The sequence below is a fragment of the Oryzias latipes genome, chromosome 9 (assembly GCF_002234675.1).
Source record: "Oryzias latipes chromosome 9, ASM223467v1".
NCBI classification, from domain to species: domain Eukaryota; kingdom Metazoa; phylum Chordata; class Actinopteri; order Beloniformes; family Adrianichthyidae; genus Oryzias; species Oryzias latipes.
The window spans coordinates 18238061-18262363 of record NC_019867.2 but is presented as its reverse complement, the minus strand read 5'-3'; the positions used below and the strand labels follow the sequence as shown (position 1 = coordinate 18262363).

General features: G+C 39.9%; 2 protein-coding genes across 3 annotated transcripts in view; one reads left to right on the top strand and one right to left on the bottom strand.

Moving 5' to 3' along the window:
* vps33a (VPS33A, CORVET/HOPS core subunit) overlaps nucleotides 1-4424 on the bottom strand; it is a 12347-nt gene extending 7923 nt beyond the window's left edge. The window contains exons 1-5 of the mRNA XM_020706064.2: nucleotides 4410-4424; nucleotides 3214-3361; nucleotides 2908-2973; nucleotides 2690-2817; nucleotides 2389-2575 (exon numbers count right to left, since the gene is read on the bottom strand). Coding sequence (XP_020561723.2) covers nucleotides 2389-2575; nucleotides 2690-2817; nucleotides 2908-2973; nucleotides 3214-3315 — 483 coding nt within the window. The 5' untranslated portion in view covers nucleotides 3316-3361; nucleotides 4410-4424. The remainder of the gene's footprint in view (nucleotides 1-2388; nucleotides 2576-2689; nucleotides 2818-2907; nucleotides 2974-3213; nucleotides 3362-4409) is intronic.
* LOC101157223 (rabphilin-3A) lies at nucleotides 4237-24303 on the top strand. 2 transcript variants are annotated; one of them, XM_020706062.2, is made up of 19 exons: nucleotides 4237-4494; nucleotides 13530-13609; nucleotides 13717-13728; nucleotides 13871-13996; nucleotides 14090-14219; nucleotides 14302-14385; nucleotides 14472-14637; nucleotides 14756-14812; nucleotides 19099-19281; nucleotides 19371-19526; nucleotides 20734-20813; nucleotides 20949-21023; nucleotides 21230-21339; nucleotides 21476-21602; nucleotides 21689-21745; nucleotides 21861-22015; nucleotides 22089-22170; nucleotides 22249-22345; nucleotides 22450-24303. In XM_020706062.2, the coding sequence occupies exons 1-19, from the start codon at nucleotides 4414-4416 to the stop codon at nucleotides 22578-22580; spliced, it is 1989 nt and encodes a 662-aa protein (XP_020561721.1). In that variant the 5' UTR covers nucleotides 4237-4413; the 3' UTR covers nucleotides 22581-24303. The 2 variants fall into 2 exon arrangements, with proteins under 2 accessions (XP_020561721.1, XP_011477672.1); XM_011479370.2 differs by having other exon boundaries at nucleotides 4467-4578.

Genomic DNA, 24303 nt, shown 5'->3' with positions numbered 1-24303 from the left:
GATCAAAGCCAGAACCCCAAGGGTTTAAAGTCCCACTCAAATAATCTTTTCATCTATTTTAAAAGCAATCCAAGTGGTCTTTTAATGATGATTAGGCTGTTTTTAGCCAAAATCATAAAGACCTGTGTGATTTTCTAGGTCATAGTTTCTGTAGTTATACCTCAAGTGTGTTGTGTTTTTTATGGAGGTCTTCGGTGGAGGAAAACAGTAAATGCATTCTGTGTTGTGGGCGGGACCATTGGTGCGGAGTAAGCCGGCGCTATTTTCCCATCGCCCCACACAACCCCAGCCTAACATTACCAGTGCAACAAAAAAGAGGAGGAATATTGGACTTGTCCAGCCGTACAGTTTTCAGCCAAATGCCAGCTCAGGCGAGGAAAACAAAAGACGTACACAGACCTTTTTGTCTGCAAGTGCATGCATCAGAATGGAGTGGAGAAGGGAGATTTTGGACTTACAAATGTAGTTTGTATGTAATAACTACAAGCTTTATTTAATTTAATTACTATACAGCATTATTTTGTCTCCTCCTGAGTAAAGAAATCCTTAAACACAGTTTAATATTAATTTTCTTTATATATGTCCTCCAGTACGAGCAAAATACTACAAGATCATATCAAAAACACCAAAAACAAATTTCATTGGAGTGGGTCTTTAAAGCTGATCCTGTTGTGCATCAGTCCTTCACCATGCCGGTGCTACTTTAATGACACAAGTCAACCTAAACCACCAGAAAGAGGTGTTTCCACTTTTGTTGCTGCATATAATGTAGTGCACTGCTTAACCCTTGTGTGGTGTTCATATTGTTGTTACTCAGCCAGTGTTCGTGGGTCTGGTGGACCCGTTGCATGTTGTGGTTTTTAATGCCTCACAATCAAACACTTTGATGTTAAAATACTCGAAGGATGTTTACCTCATCCAATTACAATCAGTATATTTGGTTAATATTTGCCTTTTACCTTTGTTAGATCACATTCATAACTCATTTAAAACGTGATAAAGAAAATCAATTAAAATCAAGATATGAGTGGAAACAAATTTTCAAGTGAAGCAAGGGTTTTCAAAACTACTGACTTTTATTTATTTGAACACAGAAACTGAACCCATTCAGGTGCACAACACAAGCTGAACACATAGAGTAAACCTATTAGTCAAGACAACACATCAGCCCCATTGAAGACATGGCCTTCTAGCCACTAGCCTGTACAACACATGGTCCTGGCTGCTGACGGCCTGGTCCTGTGGCTGGGTGCTGATGGCTTCGTTTTGGAACTGGCTGATGCTCAATCTAAATGGTAAATGGTAAATTGCGTATACTTATATAGCGCCTTTCTTCCTCCAAGGACAAAGCGCTTTACAGTCACAGACCCATTCACCCAGTCACACACACGTGGCGGCTCCGCTGCCAAGCACAGGCGCCCGCCTACCACCAGAGGCAAGGTGGGGTTCAGTGTCTTGCCCAAGGACACTTCGACTCATGGGTGTGCAAGGCGGGAATTGAACCTGCAATCTTACGATCATGGGCCTACCGCCCTACCGCTGCTCCACGGCCGCCCCAATCTAATCATCTTCTTCAGAGTCACTGTCAGACTCTGAATTTTCAGAAATGTGATCCTCTAATTCTGAAACCTCCTCTTCTGAATCGTCTCCCTATACATCATCATCAAAAACGTCTCTCTCTTCTAAAATCAATTCCAGGGCCCTCTGCGCAGAAAGTCTATTGGCCATTTTGATCAGTTGTGATGAGAAACCACACTGGCAAAGCTATATTTAACGTGTCCCGCCTCCAATTTGTAGCAGATAACGAGCGAGATATTAAAGATTCCCGCAAGAAAGTCAAATGGTCAAATGTGCGGGAGAACGAGAGCAAACAGAGTTGATGCTTGAATTATTCTAACAATGTTGCAACCTTTAGCAGGAACCGCAGGTGCAGAAACAGAACTCACATTTACAGTGAATCTTTCTCTCTCTGCCACTCTCTCTCTCTCTTTCTCACTGGTCACACACACACACACACACACACACACACACACACACACACACACACACACACACACCTACACACACCCCCACACACACCCACACACACACAGCAGGCCCAGACAGGTGGAGGACAGAGTGTAGGTACATAAAACATCAATTTCCACACCTCTATTGGCCCCGGGTCCAGTGGACCCGAACATCTTATATGTAATAGAAATGTGTTGGGGGGGTATACAGTGTGTTGTCATTAAAAATGTATTCTAATATATGTTCTTCACAGAAAATGAGCCAAGGCCAGTGAGTCTGAGTTTGAAAAATTAATTACGGTAATTGTATCATTTTTCTTTTGATAAAAAATGAAAACGGGTCCCACAGACCCGAACACCACATAAGGGTTAAACTCACCCTGAAAGCACTTTCATACTCCATGGACAGCAGATCCCCATCATAGGGAATCAGGTCCAGGATATACTCATCCATGTTGATAAAAGAACCTAGCACGCCTTGGTCCTTCAGTCTCTGCTCACAGAGCATGCTCCTCCGAGGCACAAACAAAATGTGAAAGTCTCTGGATGAATGCAGTCTGTCCTCACTGAAAAGAGCACAATCCAGAACAATCCTCAGAACGCACAAGCGAAAGGAGGAAGTGGGGATCTTGTCCAGTTTGGTTACTTTGTGGAGCGTAATGATGAAACTCATGACATACCTCTGAACATTCTTTGCAATTATGTCCATCAACTCCAGCCTGGGACGGACGAAGAAGATTATGTTCTTCACATCAGCATTGGGAAGTTTCCCACTCTTGAGGGTGAACATCTTTTCCACCTCATGTTCCTAAAGAAATAGCAGGAAAAAAGACAAGAGCTGTTAAAAACACCCACATTAGATCATTCTATCCAAAACGTTTGCTGAGACCGTCCTTACCTTTAGAAGAGAGTACTGAGCTATGAGTCCAAAAGGCCCAGTAAGATACTCATCCCAAACTATGGCCTAAAGAACATATAATTATAACTCTAACATCACACACGTAATACATTCAATTGCAAATATATAAATGATAGATTATTCAACTCAAGATAGGCATACAAAGCATGTATTATATATTTTATGTATTGGCTAAACTGAAATTATCATTTTGATGAAAACGTTTAAGCTGTGATTGAAAGAAGATAATTCGATACAAATACAGTAGTTTAAGGTCATGCAATGCGCAATAAGTCGACTTCTTACTTTGCTTCCTGCACACTTGTCCAGAAATTCCCGCAGGTCTTTCCTCGCAGCTTCCCTTAAAATGTTTAAATTCACTTTTCCGTAAGACAGATGAGCAGCCATCTTTCCTCATCAGCAACAAGTCAGGTGACCCATTCCGGAAGGAAGACTGGATCACGTGACAAAAGAGGTTACGGTGACAAGAGAATTCTGACTAAAAACAATGGAAACGAACAAAAATAAGTCACATAATTAAAAAACGAAAAAGGAGAGAAAATAATTAAACAAAAAATACATTTTGTGGAATATTAACACATAGACATAGTGCTACAACGACTTAATATATTTAAATAAACGAAACAGGAAATGGTTTAGCCCAAGTCGTTGGCCATCTTTTACTACATTTAGGTGGGGCAGTGTGCATCGAAACCTGATTAAAATGTTGACTCGACAGATTTAAACGCCACATTTTGAAATGTGGCGTTTCTTTACGATATTTGTCATTTTTTAAATTATAATGTAATGAAATAAGCGTCGGAGAAAACAATAGAAGATAGATTCAAGTGTTTCTGTGAACAAATGGACAACAAAGCCGTTAGATGGCGCTGTGTCTCCGACATAGCAAAGCACCCAAATGCAGCTCCAATCGAGCGCAGCCCGCTATTATGTGAGAATTTGTCTCGGGTACCTGCCCTGTTTATAAATGAAAAACAAAGAAATATTGTATTTTTGTTCGCACAGAGAGCAAACAGCCCATATTTTTTATATCACATGGAACATGATAATGTTCATTGACAAGAAGAAAGTGTCTAAGCTTTTAGTGATAATAGTGTTTAATATGCAATTTAATCGAAAAGTAAACAAATACAAAGACACCAATATTATTCTTTAGAAAAAATTAGGTTAAAAAAACGACCACAAAAAACTAATCATTCTAGGTTTGCCTTCACAAGGCTGCCTGGGTGGAGATAAATTTAGGTTCTATAGACAACTGGATCAGGTGATAACAGCCCACTTGTTATTACTTCAGATCGAGGGGTTTCCTTCCCACGGCACCAAGGGCTTTCCATCTTCCACGCAGGATGGAAGAGCAGTTTCCACGCATCGTATAGTGATCCGCTGCGCTCTGTGCTCTGATAGCCCCTCCAGACCCACAAAAAAAAGAAGGGAAAAAAGACGCGATTTGGTGACAGGCACGACCATGCGCAATGACTTACTTTGATGAGATTCAGCAGGCGCTGCACAAACTCCGCATCTTTTTCTAACAGCATCCAGAGAGAGAAAAAGGGACTGGATCCTCTGGTAGGGTTTCCGATCTTCTTTTTGCCCCCCTTCAAACACCGTATCTACATACTAAAATTGCTTTGAGGTTGATGCGTTTGCCCGGTGAGTCAGTGCATGATTATAATATTTTTTTCCCCCTCCACATACAAGTTGAATGAATGCAGCCCTTCATTCAGGAGAGAAGCCCCGTGGATCATCTCTTTGGAGGGAACGTACCTCACAGCCCGTATTTATTTGGTGGAGCACATTTTTATTGTCTTCATCAGCCAGTTACTGATTTGACTGAGAAGGGAAGGTTAGTCTGCATGTGCACAGCCAGAAGAAGCTGATCAACTACTAATGCGTTTGATTGTTGTAAAAGCCCCACTAAAAGCAGTCATTCAGTGGTGGTGAGTCATGCATTTTAGAAAGGTTGCATGGTTTTTCTATCATGGTTCAAGTCTCGAATGATCAATTATTGTAACCCCTGATGGTGTGGCGAATCTTTAAATCCCCTTCAAGGCTTGTTGGACATGGGATATAAAGAAGAAAACCTGGTCAGTTGTTTGGAGGATTGTGTGGCTGCAGTCTCATGGCTTTGCTGCAGGGGAACATGATGGAGCTTGATTCACATACAGATTATGATGTAAAGACATTAGTGATGCCTAAAGATTCTGGTGTGGGCAGGGCAGCCCTCTAGCCCAGCTCTGCCATTGCACAGACAATTCAGTGGTCAACTTGTGATGTTATCAAGTCTTCTTGCACTAAAGGGTATCAGTGGACCAAATCCGTTTGCTACATATGTACATGTATAGGGAATTTTGTTGAGGGGTAGCAAAAAAAAAAAAACTCCAACAACCTTAGGTTCATTAAATCCCTCTGCAGACCTGAGAGATGGGAATTCAGCTGAGACAGAATGAAGTGTAACATCTAGAGCTGTGCCTCTCAAGAAAGCAACCACGTTAAAGTGACTGGACGACACCCTCATTCTGCCACCCCCCCCCCCCCTTTTTTGTCTCTGGATTTCTTTGTGCAAATGAATAAAATGGTTGTTAGGTCTGAACACACAAAGCCTTAGAAGAAACATGGTTGCTGACAGAAAACGTGGAAAAAACATGGAGGAATAAAGTAAGTGCTTTTCACACTGACTGCATTATTTAATGCTAGGCAACCATACCCATAATCCCAGGTCTTTTGCCATTCTTCCTCTCAAAGCATACTGGCTTTTCAACTATGTGAGCAGCAACGCTGACCTGGTCCGCATATGCTCACACAAAGTGTTTGATCACTTAAATTCTTAGCTATTGATTGTTCTGTTTCCATGGCCACAGATGTCAAAGGTGCACATCTCCGTGTTCATTTGTATTCCTCATAATCCGGGCATGGAGGTTTAAACTTGGACTCGGTAAATCTGCAGGTGTTTCTGATAAAATTCTGCTCCACAGTCAGATTGTGTTTGCTGTGACAGAGCTTTAATGGAAGGGAGTGGCTTTATCCTGAAATGATCAAGGAGGAGAATTGTTTCTCAAGGCTCTCTAAAACTGGTGATTAGGGCTGCCTAAGCAGTGTGGCATATTGGAAAAGACAAAGGTAATTAATGCAGCGTTTTAACAAAATTCCCAATAAAGGGAACATAGTTAAAATTCAAAAACAGAACCCTGATGTATTGAGAAAACCCTACTCTCTCTAAAAGATTCATTTCTTTAGTTTCATGCATGTCTTTTTAGGTAATGATAATTACCTCTGTGCATTTGTTTTGGCCACACTAAAGCTTTGGAGTAATTACCCAAATCTTACTGCATCTAAAAATCTTATTGATGGACCTTCAAACGGATTTTTATTACAAGCTAAGCCCTTTTTCAGCATGTTGCGCTTTGTGGAGCAGACACGTCTGCCAACTGCAGTGTCCTAAAAACACCCAAGGGTGTTGTACATGCCGCTTTATCAGAAGCACAAAAGAGAGTCAGATATCAAACAGCCAAAAAGCATCTCCGATGGACAGATTCCCCCTGCAGACAGAGTTTTGAGTCATCATTTCAGATGTTGCAAACTATATAATACATCGCCATAGATCTTCAGCTGCAGCTAATTTAAAAACGCTGAGGGATTTTTCAGTCAACCATAATCTGGTGGTACTTATTTCCTGGAGCCAAAACGGGAAGGCATTAACGGGGAACTCCTGACCAGTGCTTCAGCAGCCAGTTCCTAGACCCACCTCCTTCCTTTGGGCCGAACAAGGATGAATCAGCCTGGCAAGTTTGAGACTCGATGCAGACCGTTGCTGGAATGCATTTAGCTGAGTGCTCCTACAGCCTGCTCCAGAGATATTGTGGTTATAAATGTAGAACACGGACAAAAGCATGGCTCTGAACTCCACACAAAAAAAGTCTGAGCGTGTGGATTTTTTCCCTTGTAAAAATCAATGTTTACTAAATCCTCATAAATCAGCAAGACCTGTGTTGATTTTAGAATGAAAAACCATGAGAGCCAACACTAATGGTAAGGTAACAGCATGGGAGCTTGTTGGTCAGTGGATGGTGTTTCCTGTTTGCTGCCCAGTGAGGCAGGACCTGGAGCCATGCCCGGATGGAGGATGTAGCTGTGTGATCTCAAATGCTGCGACATCCTCTGTTTTGAGAGGTGAAGAGTCCTCGCAGATGGTTCAACAGATGGTTCCCCTTAGCACTATTGTCTGAATAAAAACACAGATAGCCATTTGTCAGTGCCGAACTAAATCAACCTAAAAGGCTAATGTCCAAGCTGTAGTCTCAGTCACAAGGTTGCAGTTTGTGTGTATCCGCCTAGCATCCTAAAATCAGTTTTCATAAAATAATGTCTCACATGAGAGCATTACATGGAAATGAAAGTAAATGTGGCAAAGAGTTGTAAATAATTAAAAAATGCTGAGTGATGTATTCGTCCTGCAGCAGAGGCCTTCATGTGGTGCAGTGCCTCACAGCCTCACTCAAGTCCAGGATTGGCTGTACTGCCACACTGGCTCCCCAGCTTTTCCTGACGGATAGATTAAAATACGCACTATATCTGGGTTTGGGTGATCTCATGTTTTTAATGCTTCCTGCATCCCCTCCTAATAAACTGATTTTATTTCGCTTCCTCAAAAGACCATCATTAACTTTAAAACCTGTGTAGACATGTTATAACTTAAAAAAAGGCTAAATGTTTACTTTTTTGTTTCTGATTTTGTCAATAGAAGTATTTCATCCAAATGACATGGCAACATTTATTTTTACTAAAACAGAAACATCATTATTTGCTTTGTGTGCTGGTTATTTTGCAATTTTAAATATATTTTTCAGTCAAAAAGACTCCACACTTTCAATATACTTTAGAATCAGTAAACAGTTTTCCATTAAAAGTTTTCACTATTAAAACATTTCTGATGTTAATGTGATTCCTTAAACTTTCTTAGACATTGCAAATCTTAAGATTTTACAGCAAAAAATCCTTATTCTCTTTCGACTTTCCTTTTCCACCTTTTATTTGTTTCTACCAAATATAAAACTCTTTTGTAAATATGTGCTTGCCAGAACTTCACACATTCTACTGCACGCATAGTGTCACACAATGATAGAAATTTAGAAAATGATGTTTTAAAACCTACTGCTATATTGCTGGCCTGCAGAAAGTACATCCTTTTTTTCTCACGAAAAGACCTTTTCTATTTAGATTTTCTAATATAAGCTACATTTTAATTAGCCTTGGCCGATCTTGTAAATGAATTTTAAGAATCCAAAGGATGTAGAAGGAATGCTCCAATCCTTGGGATCTCCCTTTGTCCAATATATTTTACTACTGTATTTAATACCTTAGTAGTTCTAACAAGAAGAAAATTACCATTGGCCTGACCAAGAAAAGTCTGATCAATTAAGTAACATGATCATCATTTTATAAAACTTTATAAAAAAAATTAGTGTCTATTTTTAGTCAACTTTGAGTTTTTTTCCAGTTTTATCTGTTGTACTTGATTTATTGTAAAAGCGTTTCTTGTGGTCTTTTATTTATGATTATGCCATTTTTAGCCAAAAATTAAAAAACTATCATTTTCGAGGACATGGTTTCTGCAGGGCGGCAGTAGTTCATTAGAAATTTGCCTCTGACTTGTGAGTGGAACAACACTCCCTTTCCGTCACCAATGATTGAGCTGTCTGTTTACACTCTCTTCCACTAGCTCACTGCCTCACATACTTCCAACTTAATGTTATCAGTGCAACAAAAATGGCGATCAATAGGAGCTATCCAGCCGTACAGTTTTGGGACAGAAGCAGCTCAGATGAGGAAAACAAAGACGTACATGGATCTAGTCGTCTACAAGTGGATGCATCAGAGTGTAGCTTCCATGTCAGAGCGAGAAGCTTTTTCAAACTACATTTTTTCATCTGCTCTTGATTTACAATAATTTAAATGAAGAAATACTCAGAAATGTAATTTCGAGCTTAGTTTTTTTTATATATAAGTTCTCCTACAAGAGAAAAATGCCCAAAAAACATGTTAAAAACACCAAAAACACAATTTCTATCAGAGTGGCTCTTTAACATTTGATTTGAAATGATGGGTTGTTCCAATTTCAGTCAAAGTCAATTTTATTTCTTGGTTAAAAATGTGTTTTGTGAAAAATGGCACAAGGGCCGCAAGGTTCTTTTATGGGAAGCAAATAGTTTTAGGATTAGAGACAAAGTTGCGGTTTGGATGACCCAAGAAAAAGCATACTTCTGCTTCAAGGTGTTTGTAAGCGTGAAGACGCAGCACTGATATGAATAATAACTCTGCCATAGCATGCATTAAAAAGTGCTGAGATACGTCTGCAGGGACTTTGGTGAGTGATGGGATAGTACAGAGCTTCATGAAAACTCAACAACATTTCATTTAAGCAAAGTGACTGGAATACTAATGCAGGGCTGATGAAAGATACATTCAAGTGAAACCAATTGTGGGGCTTCAATCGATTTCAAATCATTAACCCATTTTGGAAATGTTCTTATTGTGCTGATGGCATGGGAATAGTTGCCCTGGAATTCACTATCATTATATGTAAAACAGGTCCAACAAGGACACAAAAAAAAAATGAAATATCAAACAAACGACACAATTAAGAGCTAGCTGTGCCTTTAAGATACAGATAAGTCAAAAAAGATCAAAATATTTAGCATTTATGTTGAGCTGAAATCTTTCTTTACAAAAGGAAGAGCCCGTGGCTGAGATTATCTATCTGTGCAGGATATGTCTGTAAAACATCACAATCAGAACAGACAAACTCAAACTGATTTTATTATCTTTTATAAGATACTATCCTGAAGGCAAACTTTTATGGACCTTAGCCTTTTATTTTTAATGTAGGACTACATTTGTGTTTGACATGACATTACTTTTGGGTTAATGTCATTTGTTGTAGACATCTTGGCTGAGTGGGATTTCCCTGAACCCTGGCCTCTCTTAAAACAAACAAACAAATAAATAACTAAATAAAGCAGTACAAATAAGTCAGAAAGATGTTTGAACTCAGTAATGGAAGTAGCTCCAGAGCCGAGGATTTGAACCTCATACGCCAATCAAAACCTTACACCCGAATTTGTAGTTTAATTCTCAGTACAAAATGATCTAGTTTTAAAAAGTTGACTCAAAATACTGTTGTGATTGGCAATAATCCTAACCACACAGGTCAATAAAAAGTATAGGAACCGCATTTTTAATATACTCCTTTATATTCCCCGGGGGGCACGATGAGCTTCATCCAGCTTGGGTCCTTGGGCAAGAGCCTTCACGCTGCTGCCTAACTATATGGCCACAAAAGGGGCCGAAATCTGGGTCCCCCTGTCCCGGTCCCCAGCCTGGATAAGATACAGGGTTATGCCAGGAAGGGCATCTGGTGTAAAACTCTCTTGCAAACAACCCGTGTGAATCGGTGAAAGCTGATTCACTGTGGCGACCTCTGAAGGGATATTGCCAAAATGTAAACAACATGTCTGGTTTCATATTGCAGAAAGCAGAATCTGACTTGCTTGTGAAACAATCTGCCACATGTGCTCTTCTCCACTTTAGTTTTCAAACCACAAACAGGAAGTGAAAGAGTTGCCACTCGGTTCCAATAGGTGTGAGACTCGTTTGCCTCATGGCTGCCCATTTTCAGAAAAGACCAAGGTAATTTCTGGTCAAGATGGCGATGACTACAGAGTGGAAAAATTGACCTTTGAAAACTTTTCGCTACACAAATTCTTTTGTAGCGATGTGAAATATCTAAAAAAACAACCTTTTTGTTTTTGGCAAATCTCCACGTGAGAACGGTGACTTACTTTGATCCACACTTCCCCTCTAAGCTGGTTGTTCTTTTTCCATAATGATCCGTGTCGGATCCCTCCATCAACAGCACGCTGCCTTGCTGTCACTCTGCCTGCTGTCCTTACATCTTATATCCGCAAGCAACTTCCAGATGCTAAATTTTTTTTTAGCTTTCATAATTAAAACGAGATTTCTGTCATGAATATCGTATTAGTCGTTACAACTAAATTAACATGTGTTAAATCCTGAACATTATGCAGCCTAAGCATTCTGTTTAAACACAGAATTCTGGTAGATTTCGCTTCCAACAGTTGTCTAAAAATGTTTGCTGTGGTTGTAATATCTGCCAACAACCTCAAATATGTACAGGTGCAGATTGATATTGATTGTTTCCCTTCAGAGGAGACACTGGTTTCTCATTTGTTTTTCTTTTCCTCCGTGTGAGGGGTTGGAACAAAGAGATCGATGTCGATGCTCTCCCTCTGGTCTTTCCTGTTGTCATCGAACACATGGTCTGTTACTCGCAGAATCTGCTGCGCGTTGCTGGACCAGCTCTCTTTTTTAGACTGCCACGTCTGTAAGCATTACCGTCCTGGCTTTTGTGAGAAGAATCCGCCGACCCACTGAGTCATCTTTTCCAGGCAGACAACACGTCCAAGATGACTGTAAGATGAAGTCAGAGTCTCAGATGACGCGGATTTGTCACATTTATAATCTCATTGACACAATCTGAGGGTCACATTGATGTCATCCCTGTCTAATGCCATAGTTCAATATGACATTATGTGAAAATGACTCGTTTATAATTGGTCTCTCTAACACAGATAAGCCCACACTGTATCTTTCAACTGTCTGAGGCATTAAACCCAATTTATACGTGTACTGTAGCCCCCCTCATAAAGAACGTGCCTTCAGACTGTTCTAATTCAAGCTGTTCTCTGAATACTAATTGCCCCCATCACCCTAGAAAAAAGTCCACTTGTCTGATGGAAAGAAATTATGTTTTTTTGGCTAGGGAGCCCGGACAAGCCCCCGCTCAACTCTTAACATTGCCTCCCATTCGTCTCTCTGTCTTTCTCTCCAGGACGATAACAATAAATGGGATAAGTCATTTTGGGAAATAAAGGGAGCTGTACAGTCAGTGTGTTGTCATATGTCGTATGTGTCAAACTACTGCTAAATAAGGGAGAAAAAGACTGCTCCCTGATGGCTGTGCTTCTGCTGTTGGCTGTGTGCTGCATGGGAGGAGGCGCGGGGGTGAGGGGTGATGAAGCCCCCATGCAGGGTGGCTAAAGATCCTACAGCAAATTTCTTGCTCATCTGTGGAGCCCACAGGCAGACAGACAACAGGTTGCAAATTTCAGAAGGTGTGCTGCCTGGTGTTACACAGCCCAATACAGGCTGGATTAAAACAAAGACGACGGTGAAGGCTTTCCTTTTAGCTCGCCCCCTTTTCACCCTCACAAAGATTCAATAGTGACTGATTTTGCTCCTGTGAAAAACTGAAGTAAAGTGTATTGATTTTTTTTCTTTTCTCATCGGCAGACATATCTTGCTGTTGCCTTCCTGCTCTTGTTGATGCAGTTCTGCCCAGGCACTCACCTCGTCCTACATCATCACAATTCCTGAGATTTAGCCCAAGAGAAGCTTTTAGTTTCTTAGGATGGAGTCTGCCGGTATCCTTTGAGGACTAGTCGTCCCTCAGGACATGCAGCAGCTGCAGCTTTTGTCTGAGACTAGAAGACGGCTTGAAGTCATTTTCATTTCATGCACATTTGCAGGAACACCTGCAAAATATCCTGAGTTTCTGTTGGTGTTGTTGCATCATTCATATCGCCTGAGACTGGACTGTAGCGCTGCTGCATCAGATGTACTTACTTTTTCACACGGCCGGCATTAGCAGTCTGCTCATGCTCAGCTCATTTTTGCTCTCAAACCACTGCACCATGTCTCCCTTCAGCCTTTTATTTTAAACACTTTAAGTGAGCTGAGAGCCGTCTTTAGACCACTCCTCGTCTGGTTGAGTCAACGGTTTACGAAACGGAGTGACAAACGTGTTCAACTGCTGCTATTGATAACCGCCTTCTCCTCCACCAAAGCCCACACCGAACGGCTATGAACACTTCAATCGACATACTACAATTGCTGAGTTGTCATTGTTGTTTTACAATAAAATTGAGACATTCCTACTGTATCTGCTATTTCATATTTTAGTCTGGAAGAAATATCAAGTCTTATTTTATTAAAAGCGGTGTTCCCTTATCTTTTTTACCTGCCCCTGTGACTTTGACTGTAGCTAAGCTTGTTTTAGGCCTGCAATAAAAAAAAAAACGACTTGTCTTTGCACCATTGCAGAGCTCAAATACATTATGTTCATGGAATGGATTTCTTCCAACAAGCTTGGCAGACTGAGATGGTGCTGATTAGACTGTAGGTTTGGCAGAAGTATTGTGTTTATTCTCCAGCAGAACAGAGTGGTATTTTTCAGGCTTGGTATGCAAATTAACAGACCATTAGCAGATGAAGGGGAGAAAATACTTATAATTCCTTTTCTGGACATTTTAGATGCTTTTTCTTCCTATTGGTGTTGCACTACTAAATAAAATTTGAATTTGATGAGCCAATAATAACAACTAAAAAGTGCTGCAACGGAATGAAAGATGGGAAGAGAAACGTAAATGTTGTGGGCAGACTTTTTTAACTTCTGCTCTGAATACAAAGACGATACCTTTTATCAACACTGAACAGGGACTCATACCTGCCTCCTGTCTTCTTAACAGCACAGCATGACAGACACAGTGATGAGTGGTGGGACGGGTCGCTGGGTATCAAACGACAGGCAGGGAAGCATGCATCCAAAGTAAGTATCTCCTTCAGAGCAGTTATGTCTTGGCACCATTTTCATTAACGACAGCATCATGCCTTAACCGTATCATCCTTTTCTCTGCTGCCTGATCTGTGACACAGAGATAAAGAGCAGTAAGTGAAGCAAATCCACTCCGATGTAAATTGTGTAACTGCATTATGGTGTTCAACTTTGTGGGTTTGTGTGTGTGAGTCAAGGGAATGAGACAAAAATGAACTAATGCGCCCACAAATGGACCCCATCTTTGCAAAACAGGGGTAACTGGACCAAGCAGCCAGGTCCCGGTTCCAGTCCAGATCTGACTGATGAAGAAAAAGAGATAATAAACAGTGTGATTGCCCGTGCGGAGAAAATGGAGGCAATGGAGCAAGAAAGAATTGGGTGAGAGCTGGTTTCTGTGATGAGCGGAAATTTAAACAAAAAAAAAAAGTCCCTGTAATGTCATGCACGGCTTTGGACATTCTGCTGCTGCAGCCGCCTGATAAACCGTCTGGACAACATGAAGAAGACGGTGTGTGGGGATGGAGTGTCCCGCTGTTTGCTGTGTGGGGAGCAGCTTGGATCACCAGGGGTCAGCTCGGTGGTGTGTGAAGACTGCAAAAAGGTAGTGAAATTAATTACTTCTGTGAATTTCATTTTTCTTTAAGTGCAAAGCCGTTACTATTTTTAGGTTTCTTGTTTTTTAGCACATGTGTACTAAGTGTGGTACGCAGTGTGGTGGTCTCCCACGGCCTGTTTGGCTCTGCAAGATCTGCAGAGAACAACGAGAGGTGAGATGCTCATGCTAAAAGAAATGTAAAGTGGCAACCAGGGTAAAGAGGTTGTCAGTCATACATCTTTTTTTTTGTGTTCTTAGGTGTGGAAGAGGTCTGGTGCCTGGTTTTTCAAAGGTTTTCCAAAGCATTTTTTGCCTTCACCCATGCCATTATCTAAACCAAAGGAGGCAGCTGCCCAGAAGACAACAGAGCCTCAGAGGACAGCAGGTTCTCAGCAGAGGGACATAGTCGCCCAATCACAACCAGGTATAAACAAGCCTTGCTTCAGTTTTCCTTTCTTATTTAGTCATCAAACATGTTTACATGGGGAAGCTTACAAGTTGTTTTCCTTTTTTTAAATTGGCTTTCTACATCCATCCTATAGGTCCAAGTAAGAGTCAGCCTCCAGTTGCAGAGCAACACGTTTCAAGCAAGGCTTCAGGCAAGTTTTCCATAGCAAGCTAACAACATAAGCTCGCGGAGGCTTTCCCTTTTCCAAGAAACGCTTAACTGCATCTCTAAAATCTACATAGCCAGTGTCCCAGGGGATGCCATCCGCTGCTAATTGGCCAGCTTGGGTCAAAAGTGTTCCATTAAAGAACAATATAATAAAAAAAAGAAGGTTACAAGAAATTGGAAGGACAAATAACATTCTTAAACCTTAAAGAGAGATGACACAGACGGATTACATAAAATTAAATTTGGCAATATTTGACCAAAAAAGTTAAAACACATTGGAAAATGTCCCTATAAGAGGAAAAAACAGAAAATAAGGCAGGTGCAGATACAGCACAGAAAATTCAATTTGTTAATGTTATTATTAGAAAAACAAACAAACCTCTAAAATATATTTTAATGTTTGGAATTATATACATATATAATCTCAATTAAAAATTGAGAAATCTAGGGCTAAACCTTCACACTGTTAGACATTTTATTGTTTCACTATTGGAGACCAAGTGAAGAAAATTTAGACATTTTTTGTACTATTCCCTTTTTATTCCATAAGACTTTTACGCCACTTTGATATCATAAACCATTTGACTGATCAGGCAAAAACATGTTAGGTTTATGTCAGTATAATCCAGATTAAGTTTTAAAACATCACTAAATGGTAAACTCACTTAATCATTTTAAAAAATAAAGTTCCACTGATCACCATTTTTACATCTTTAAAAGTCTTAAAATTTTTTCTTAAAAAACAACTGATTTTAATCTCCTTGTTCATAAAGCTGGTCTACGCCTTCCCCATCTTTTGGCATCTGTTTGGTAAAGGTGACTCAGCTGCTGCAGCTGAGTCAGTGCAGAAATCTAAAGAGTCTCACAAGAGATGTGAAACTCCATGAATATTTATACACAGATTCTAATTACAATCAAACATGTCACATGTGGTCAATTACCATCTTTCTGCAGATTGAAGTTGAATGTGCCACGTGTGTATGTCATCAGGCTTAATACTTTCAATCCGAGCAGGGCTGGAGCTTCATGAATAAGTTCACACACTTACATCGTCATTTTCTAATACAAGCACACACAGGTAGTGGAATGAAGAAACTGATCATCTTGGAAAGGTTTTTAAAGTGGATTCATAACATTATTTTCTACAGTAAATTTGCCAGCAATTTAAGACCCTCTCCAATGAAAATCATGTTTTTTGGTGTTTTTAACATGTTCTTGTGGCCTTTTTGTCATGATGGAGAACATATACAGTCTAGACTAAAAGTTTGGACACACCTTTCCATTCATTTGAATGAGTGGGTGTGTCCAAACCTTTGGTCTGTACTGTACAAAAAAAAATTACGATTAGTCTGTGGGCCACAAGCACCCTGCTCTGCTCCTTTCTGATACATCCGCTTGTTGACGTCTAGGTCTATGTACATTTTTGTTTTCCCTGTCTGGTCAAGCTCAAAGCTGTACGGTTGGATAGCTTAATATTGCTCACCATTTTTGTTGCACTGGTAATGTTAGGTAGGGGGTGTGAGGGGCTTTAAGCTAGTTTAAACAGTTGGATGACGGGAAGGGAAGGGATGGGCTTACTCCATGCCAACCCTTCCACCCACAACTCAGAGGTGAATTTCTAATAAATTCCTGCCACTCTGCAGAAACTATGTCCTAGAAAAAGACACAGTTTCTAAAAAATATTGGCTAAAAATGGCATAATAATGAATAAAAAACCACTGGGACTTTAAATACCCTTTAGAATGACAGTCCCAACACATGTAAATGTTTGATTTGGGGTCATGCCTGCAATTTGAATTTCCTGGTACCTTTTGTGGTTTTCAATCACTGTTATCACAAACGAAAGTGGATATTATGTTGCACCAAGTCTATGAAAGTGACTACACTGTAATGCAGTCATTTTCATATACAGCTATAGGCAAATAAAGTTATGCTTTGGCCCCTGAGTGCACTGGAATCTGTCACTGTACTCTTTATATTCACTCAGTGAAAGCTTTGGTCCCTTCCTTCATTTAACTTAAGTTTGCTCTTGATAAAGCTATACCACTACAAGGAAAACATTTAAAGTGCAAGCTTAGAAGCTTTTTCCCTTTTGCTTTACAGAACATTTGCACTTTATCTACCATCTCTGATCACATCTGCTATTTGTTCTCTATTAATATCTTATAATTTGTCCTTTAGAGCTCACTCAGTAAAAATCTTCCCTGATGCTGTAATTAAAACACATTCTTCCCCTTCAGCCCTTAGACTGCCCTCTCCAATGAGACACATTAATCATTTTGGGGATTTCATTATCATAATTATGTATTTAGGGCACATGCATTTATGTGATAATAAATGGCTTCTCTTGACTGCTATGTAGCAAAAGAAATTGCTTCATCAGCCGTACTAGTCAAAGACTTGCCAAATTTTTCACAAATTCTGCTGGGGCTTCTAAACTTATGTGGACTACTGCATTAGACAAAGACTACTTTTTGTTTTGTCAGGGATATTTGGAATGCTGCATATATATCTGTATGCCATTAAACTTCATCGATATAACAGCAGCTTACAGTGACAAAATGCGCTTTCTGTGATGTTTACATTTGTTTTGATTGGATTACAAATGTAAACATCATAGTGACTTGAGGAAGAATTGTGTGTGTTTTTTTAAAGCTAAGCTCAAACTTGACTCTATGATTGTTGGAGATGTGAAGATCATAAAGTCTACTTTGCTGTTTTTGGGATGTTTCCTGGGTTTTTTTGTGCTCTGCTTCAACATTTTCCCTGTCACAGTCACACAAGGTTGATGTTAACTTTCAAACGCCATTTACATATTTTTTTATTGGGTTTTAGTTCATCATTGACAGATCAACTGTTTGGGTAATTTAGGATCAATAACCCAAATTGGGCTGTTTTTTTTTTACCCAATTCTGAGGTTAAAGAGAGACTAACCTTTCGTTGGCTTATTTTAACTCAGAAAAAAAGGTAAGAAAAAAATCACAAATTGGGTTCAAATAAAACCAAGTTCATTTTTGCAGTTAACAGGTGTGTTTATAACATTTGAGTGTGTGTGGACAGGCCCCGCCCATTTGAGATTTGTATTCTATCTGAACCTTACCGTAATGATAAACATCCAGTAGCTTGTAGCTTTATGCTGCTTCATGGTTTTACCCCCCTCCCCCTCCTATTATCACCCTCCTACCCCCCCCCCCCCCCCCTCTCTAACATCCCTCTCTCTTCTTCCCTTCTTTCCTTTTCCGTCCGGTCCAACACAAAAGAATTTCAAAAACAATTAAAATGAATAAAGCTTGGCCTCGATTACAAAAGGGGTTTATTCAGACATACCTCTGGTTTGTCTGAAGATTAATAACCCCTCTTGTAAAAGTAAAATATGTCCAACACAAGAGGCCTTCAGCCCTCATCTGTCTGTCCAGCTGTTGGACAGGACAAGTTTAAAAAAAAAAAAAAAAAAAAAATTAAAAAAATAAATAAAACCAAGTTGTGACAAATAATGTTAGTGATTTTCACCATAGATTAAACCCAGGAAAATTTTTCAACAGGAAATTTACTCTTTTTAGTGTATAGGACACACATTTCTTGGCATGAAGCTCTGATTGGCATAGCCGTAAGAAAAAACAAAAACAAAAGCCTAGAAACCTTGAGTAGATCGGTCCTAAAGGAAGCCTCACTTCTGTTATTTTTAGTTACTGTAATAATAGTTTTTGCTGAATCATAAAGTTTTAGTTTGGCAGAAACATATTCCATAGTTTTAATTTGAAAATTAATTTTGACTTTCAACATGACATAATGCTTGTGTTTTATTCACCTTCATTCATCATTACGCTAACCCATAGTTTTTCTGTCTTCATTCCAAGTCATCAGGCTTTTTTATCTCTGTCTCAAATTTGGGAGTGCACCCCGCTGTTAAAACCAAAGGGGGAGGAGAGTCTCAATTAAAAAGTCAGAGGCTGCATGCTGTGACTTGGAATGAGTCTCCAGGTGGTGCTGGCATGACAGTCTAATTTCAGATTTGATGCATGATTACCTTTGCAATGTGATCCCCCATAAAAGGGAGGTTTCCCTGGCAGGCGGACTACATACCGCTGCACGTAGAAGTGTCAGCTGCCACAGCTTTTATGCAGGTCAACGCCTTTTTACAACATAAAAGCCGCATCACCGAGAGAGCATGCTGTAATTCAACGTGTACCGCAGTGAAGGCCTCGAGCCAAGTGATTATGCATCTCTTGTTTGAGTTTGTGGTTTTAATTCATTCATGCCTAATTTTAGCTGCAGAGTCACAAGGCCGGGCTGGTTACCCACCTGTGGCCCCTAAACCATCTGTGCGTATGGCCACGGGCGGGGCTGGCCCTGAAGAGCTTGGTCAGGGAAGTCCAGTGGTCATGAAGAAGATGGTACCTGTCCAGAGCTCGAGACAGCAGCCTTCTGCTTCTGTCGCCATGGCTCAGCAAGGTGAAACTAGCTTGGAAACAGACCTGAGCTCATGCTGTAAAAAGTTGCAGCCCCTTAACGTGAACGTGTGGTTGAACGTCCTGTGGCAGGAGACGCAGGCGCTTACTCCTCTGGTGCTCCTCCAGAGCAGAGATCATCTCTTGACAGGAGGCAGCCCACTGCCTACGGCTCTCATAACCCCCGGCAACAACCCCCCCCTGCTGAGGAGGAGGAAGAGGTGAACGACTACGACTCTGATGAAGCCAGTGAGTACACCATCCTTTCCAGGAGTAAGGTGGATGACTTACATTTCATCTTTGTTTCATTTCATATAGAACTTGATATTTTTTGTCATTTGTCATCATTAAAAATTAAAGTTTAGCTTTTATTTTAACACACACACTTACCTCTTACTGTAAGTGTGCAGGGACAATGTGCAGTCAGTATGCAAATCTAAAAAGGATTCCTGATGAAAATATATCTGAGGAGTATGACATTATGTAAATGATCAGGGATATAAAAGCTTTTCAGATTCTATTATGTCATTTTTTCCTTTCTTTCATAAATCCGCTTTCATTGTGGAGGAAAGGATCCAACACGGATCTGCGTTCTTTGCATTCGTCTGCACCCAAATGGGATTCATCCTTTCTCAGGGAAATCTAATTTCATTGGATTTTAATAAAGTCTTAATATCTGAAGTATTAAAATAAAATTGAAATAAGAAGTTAGAGACTTCCAGAGAGGAGGAAGAATGTTCCTGTGTAAAAAGAAGAAAACTGTAGAAATCTAGTGAGCCTCCTCTCTGTAAAAAAATTACAATAAAAGGGGTTTTTAACTATGAGTAATTAGATTTTAGAATAAGTTTGAATTAAAGCATATTTAATTGCTGGCAAATATTCAAGATTTCAGTTCATACTATTTTGATTGTTTTACATGTTTCCAACCTTAAGATCTTAAATAAATTACGTAATCCTTATTCATTTCTACTATTACATGGAAATAGTTTATGATAAATCAGTAACATCTAAAAAAGGAAGCTTTTGTTTATTCAGAGCACTTTGATCTCAACAAAATCTGGATTGCTTTAAATAAAGAATATTTCTTACTAGCAGGATACCTGTATTTGAAATTAGGGAGCAAAATGTAGTTCCTATTTATATAGTTTACACAATAGTTGATTTAATGTATAGTTTATATTAAAAAAATGAAAACTTCATTTTTATTTTCTAGTAGTTCATATGTATGGGCAGCTCATCGGTTTTCAATTTTTCATTGTTCTTACTAAAGATAAATAGAGGCCTGTGAATGTTTCATGAGTCGAGACTTTTTGTTTGCTCTTTGACTCTGTTATTCAGTCTTTATTTCATGATAAAGGTGTTTTATCACAACAGGATAATTTATAGTTTTCAAACTCTTAAATATTTGGAAGCAGGCTTGTAGTCTCATGTAACGACCGGTCTGGGTGTCTTTTAGCCACCCTGGGTTCCCTCGAGTTCAGCCTGCTCTATCAACAAGAAAGCAACAGCCTCCACTGCAGCATCCTCAAAGCAAAGGTACCACTCTTTCCCCCACACAAAGGGGTCGTTTTAGCAGATTGGTTACATATTCCAAAACCTATAAACTGCATTTCATCTGATAATTGCTCTCCACTGCTTTTGATCTAATTGTGAGGCTGATTTTCTCCTCAGGGACTAAAGCCCATGGACTCAAATGGACTGGCAGACCCATATGTGAAGCTACATCTGCTCCCAGGGGCTAGTAAGGTATGCGTCACAAAGGAAATATTTATAGCTTTTGACAAAAATGAATGACTTTGACTCCCCATTTTGGATAATGAGGAATCTCTCTGCCTGCTCATGGGTGACATCTAGTGGTGGGTTGGAATCTCCAAAACACACAAATCTTCATGATGGTCAAGGTATCTTAATAGTATTCTTTATTTTTTTGTAATCTGTTCTGCCTTTAATAGTCTAACAAGTTGCGCACCAAGACCTTAAGGAACACTCGTAACCCAGTGTGGAATGAAACTCTCACCTACCACGGCTTGACGGAGGACGACATGCAGCGCAAAACCCTCAGGTGGGTCGTACAGTTAAGACAGCTGCGTCTGAACCACTTAGAACCAAAGGCAAAGCTGTCGGACCTCAAACATCATCTAGCTGTGGCAGATTTATCAAAACATGTAATTATACTTTTTTCTTTTTTGTTTCTACAGGGTCTCTGTCTGCGATGAAGACAAGTTCGGGCACAACGAGTTTATTGGGGAAACTCGAGTGGCACTAAAGAAACTGAAGATGAACACAAAGAAAAACTTTAACGTGTGTCTTGAGAGAGTTGTGCCTGTGAGTCAGACACTTAAAAGTCACTGCATTCTCTTACAGGGTGACTTTCTTCTCAAGTTTTGTCCTAACCTTGATGCTTTTTACAGACAAAGAAAACTGCAACAGCTGGAACAGCAAGAGGGATCTCACTCTACGAAGATGAGGCAATACCTTTATTTCCAAGCATGTCTATACGTGACAGATTCCTCTAAAAGGCTCTAGCAGATGTTTTTTTTAATAACCCCTGCTGAACTGTTCTTCTCTTTCGGTCTGTTTTAGGCAGGGAAAGATGGCACAGAGGTGGAGGAACGCGGTCGTGTTCTGATCTCCCTCATGTACAGCTCGCAGCAGAACCGCCTCATCGTCGGCGTTGTGCGATGTGTCCACCTGGCTGCTATGGATGCTAATGGCTACTCCGACCCATATGTCAAAATGTAGGTAGCGCTTCCATAACTGTATCTGGAAGACTCCAACGATTGTATAACTTTCTCCGCGTGTTTCTTGCAGCTGCTTGAAGCCTGACATGGGGAAGAAGGGCAAGTGCAAAACACAAATTAAGAAGAGGACTTTGAACCCGGAATTTAATGAGGTTTGCAAGAAAGTTTGCAATAAAAAGAAGAAAACTTTGTGTTTTGCTAAAACTATAAATGTTCTGATCAACCTTCAGGAATTCGGCTTTGAGATCAAACACAGTGAACTGGCCAAGAAGACGTTAGATGTTTCGGTGTGGGATTACGATATTGGGAAGTCCAATGACTACATTGGTAAATATTCAGTTCGTCTCAGTGATTTCCTTTAATACTAAAAATAAAAAGAACCTTTCACCCCCCCTCTACCTGTTCTTCACCTACCCCTATCTCCCTGACAGGTGGGTGTCAGCTGGGTATCACTGCCAAAGGGGAGCGGCTGAAGCACTGGTACGAGTGTTTAAAGAACAAGGACAAGAAGATCGAGCGCTGGCACACCTTGTTAAATGAGAATCACGTTGCTAGCGATTAACCACACAGCACGGGCTTATCAATGTGTTTGTCTTCATTCCATGTGGCACTTTTCCCTCCCCACAGTTATTTTGGATTTTTTTCATTACAGCGCAGCATTGCTCATGTTTGGCTTCGACTTTCAGTTTGCATCTTCTCTTCTCTCTTTTTGACTTTACCAGAGCTGATTATGAATCAACCTCAGACCCTCGTTTAACTGAACATGAATCTGCTGCGAGGTGGCTCCGCAAAACGACCTCACGCCAGTCATATCCTGATAAGAACTTCTTCATTAAAGAAAAAAAAAAGTTGGGCTGAAGAAGAAAAGCAATATGTTATGGCATCTATTCTAGAAATCCAAGATTTTAAAAGCCCCCATGTTTGAATTTCATTAGGTCATTAAGCTTTTTTGTTTTTTACTTTTTACAGTGGTTACATAATATTATATCAGCATGCCTGGCCGCACATCTACTAAATACTTCACCAAATGAACACTTTGTATGACTTCATGAAGAAATGTTTACATATTGATACATTGCTCAGGTTAGAGTAGAGATCTGATGTAACTGGGATGTGAACTAGATGAATCAGTTGCTGTTAAGTTCAAAATATTATAGCACACTTGTACGGTGTCAAAGGAGTTTTTTTTATGTAATGTAACTAAAACTGTGAATTTTTTGGTTGGTGGGAAAATATCAACTGTACGTTTAGGACAACTGAAAAGTGAACCTTAATTTTTTTTTCTCAGTTATGAAAAAAAAAACAACAGAAAGAGACTTGAACCTGCTAATTCTGCTCAGAATAGGTTTTGTACTTCAGAGTTTACAGTGAATGCACACAGTCAAGTTTGCTGCAGGTAAACCGGTAATGTCTAAAGTATGTGCTTTTACCTGCATGCACCGTGCTTGTGAATTTCGTGTGCCTGGGGCCGTAACAGCCCGCTTTTACCCCGACGTACCCTTTGCACAAAGCAGAGCCCGTTTTTTCTGTCTGCCACACCTTTAATCATCCGAGTGTGCTTGTTCACTAATCACAGCAGACCAAGGAAAGCACACTTTACAAAGTGGAATAACCTCAAATTTGTACAACTGTGTGCAACTTTTTCCAATCTCAAAACTGACAAAAACACAAAAAATCCTATGCATGAAATGTTTTGTGGGTCAAGATATATATACTTTGTAAGAAATAAATGCTATTGTAATTCCATTAATGTTTACACTACTTCCCCATTAACATTCCTACTGATACTTTATATTCTGTACGAGAAGTCATACTCTGCATGACTATAAATATGTTATAATATGATTAAATTGGTTTGTTAGCGTCAACAGAAATGGCTCAAACTCAGCCGAGCACATGGATGTAGGAGCTTGTAGCTGAGGGTAGCAGATCAAAGGAAATCTTGACAGGTCCTTTGCTTGAACCCTGTAGATTTCTCCAGTACGTTTTCTTCACAAAGCCACTCTGCCTCCATATAGCAGCAACGTAGGCACTTTAACAGTAGGCTCTGTACGTTACAATGGCATCATGAGCATCAGTTGTTGTTTAAAAGATCAGGCTTCTCTCTGAGCTAAAGTCATATCTGTCTTCTACTCGATTCTGCCAGTTCAGTGGAATGTTTCTTAATCTCTGTATTTGTACATAGTGCATGCAGTTGAAGTACAAATGATTGCAAATACTTTTGCATGGAAAGATTTTGCAGAGAGTTTACACAGACCAATAAACCTAATTTAAAAAATCGCAAA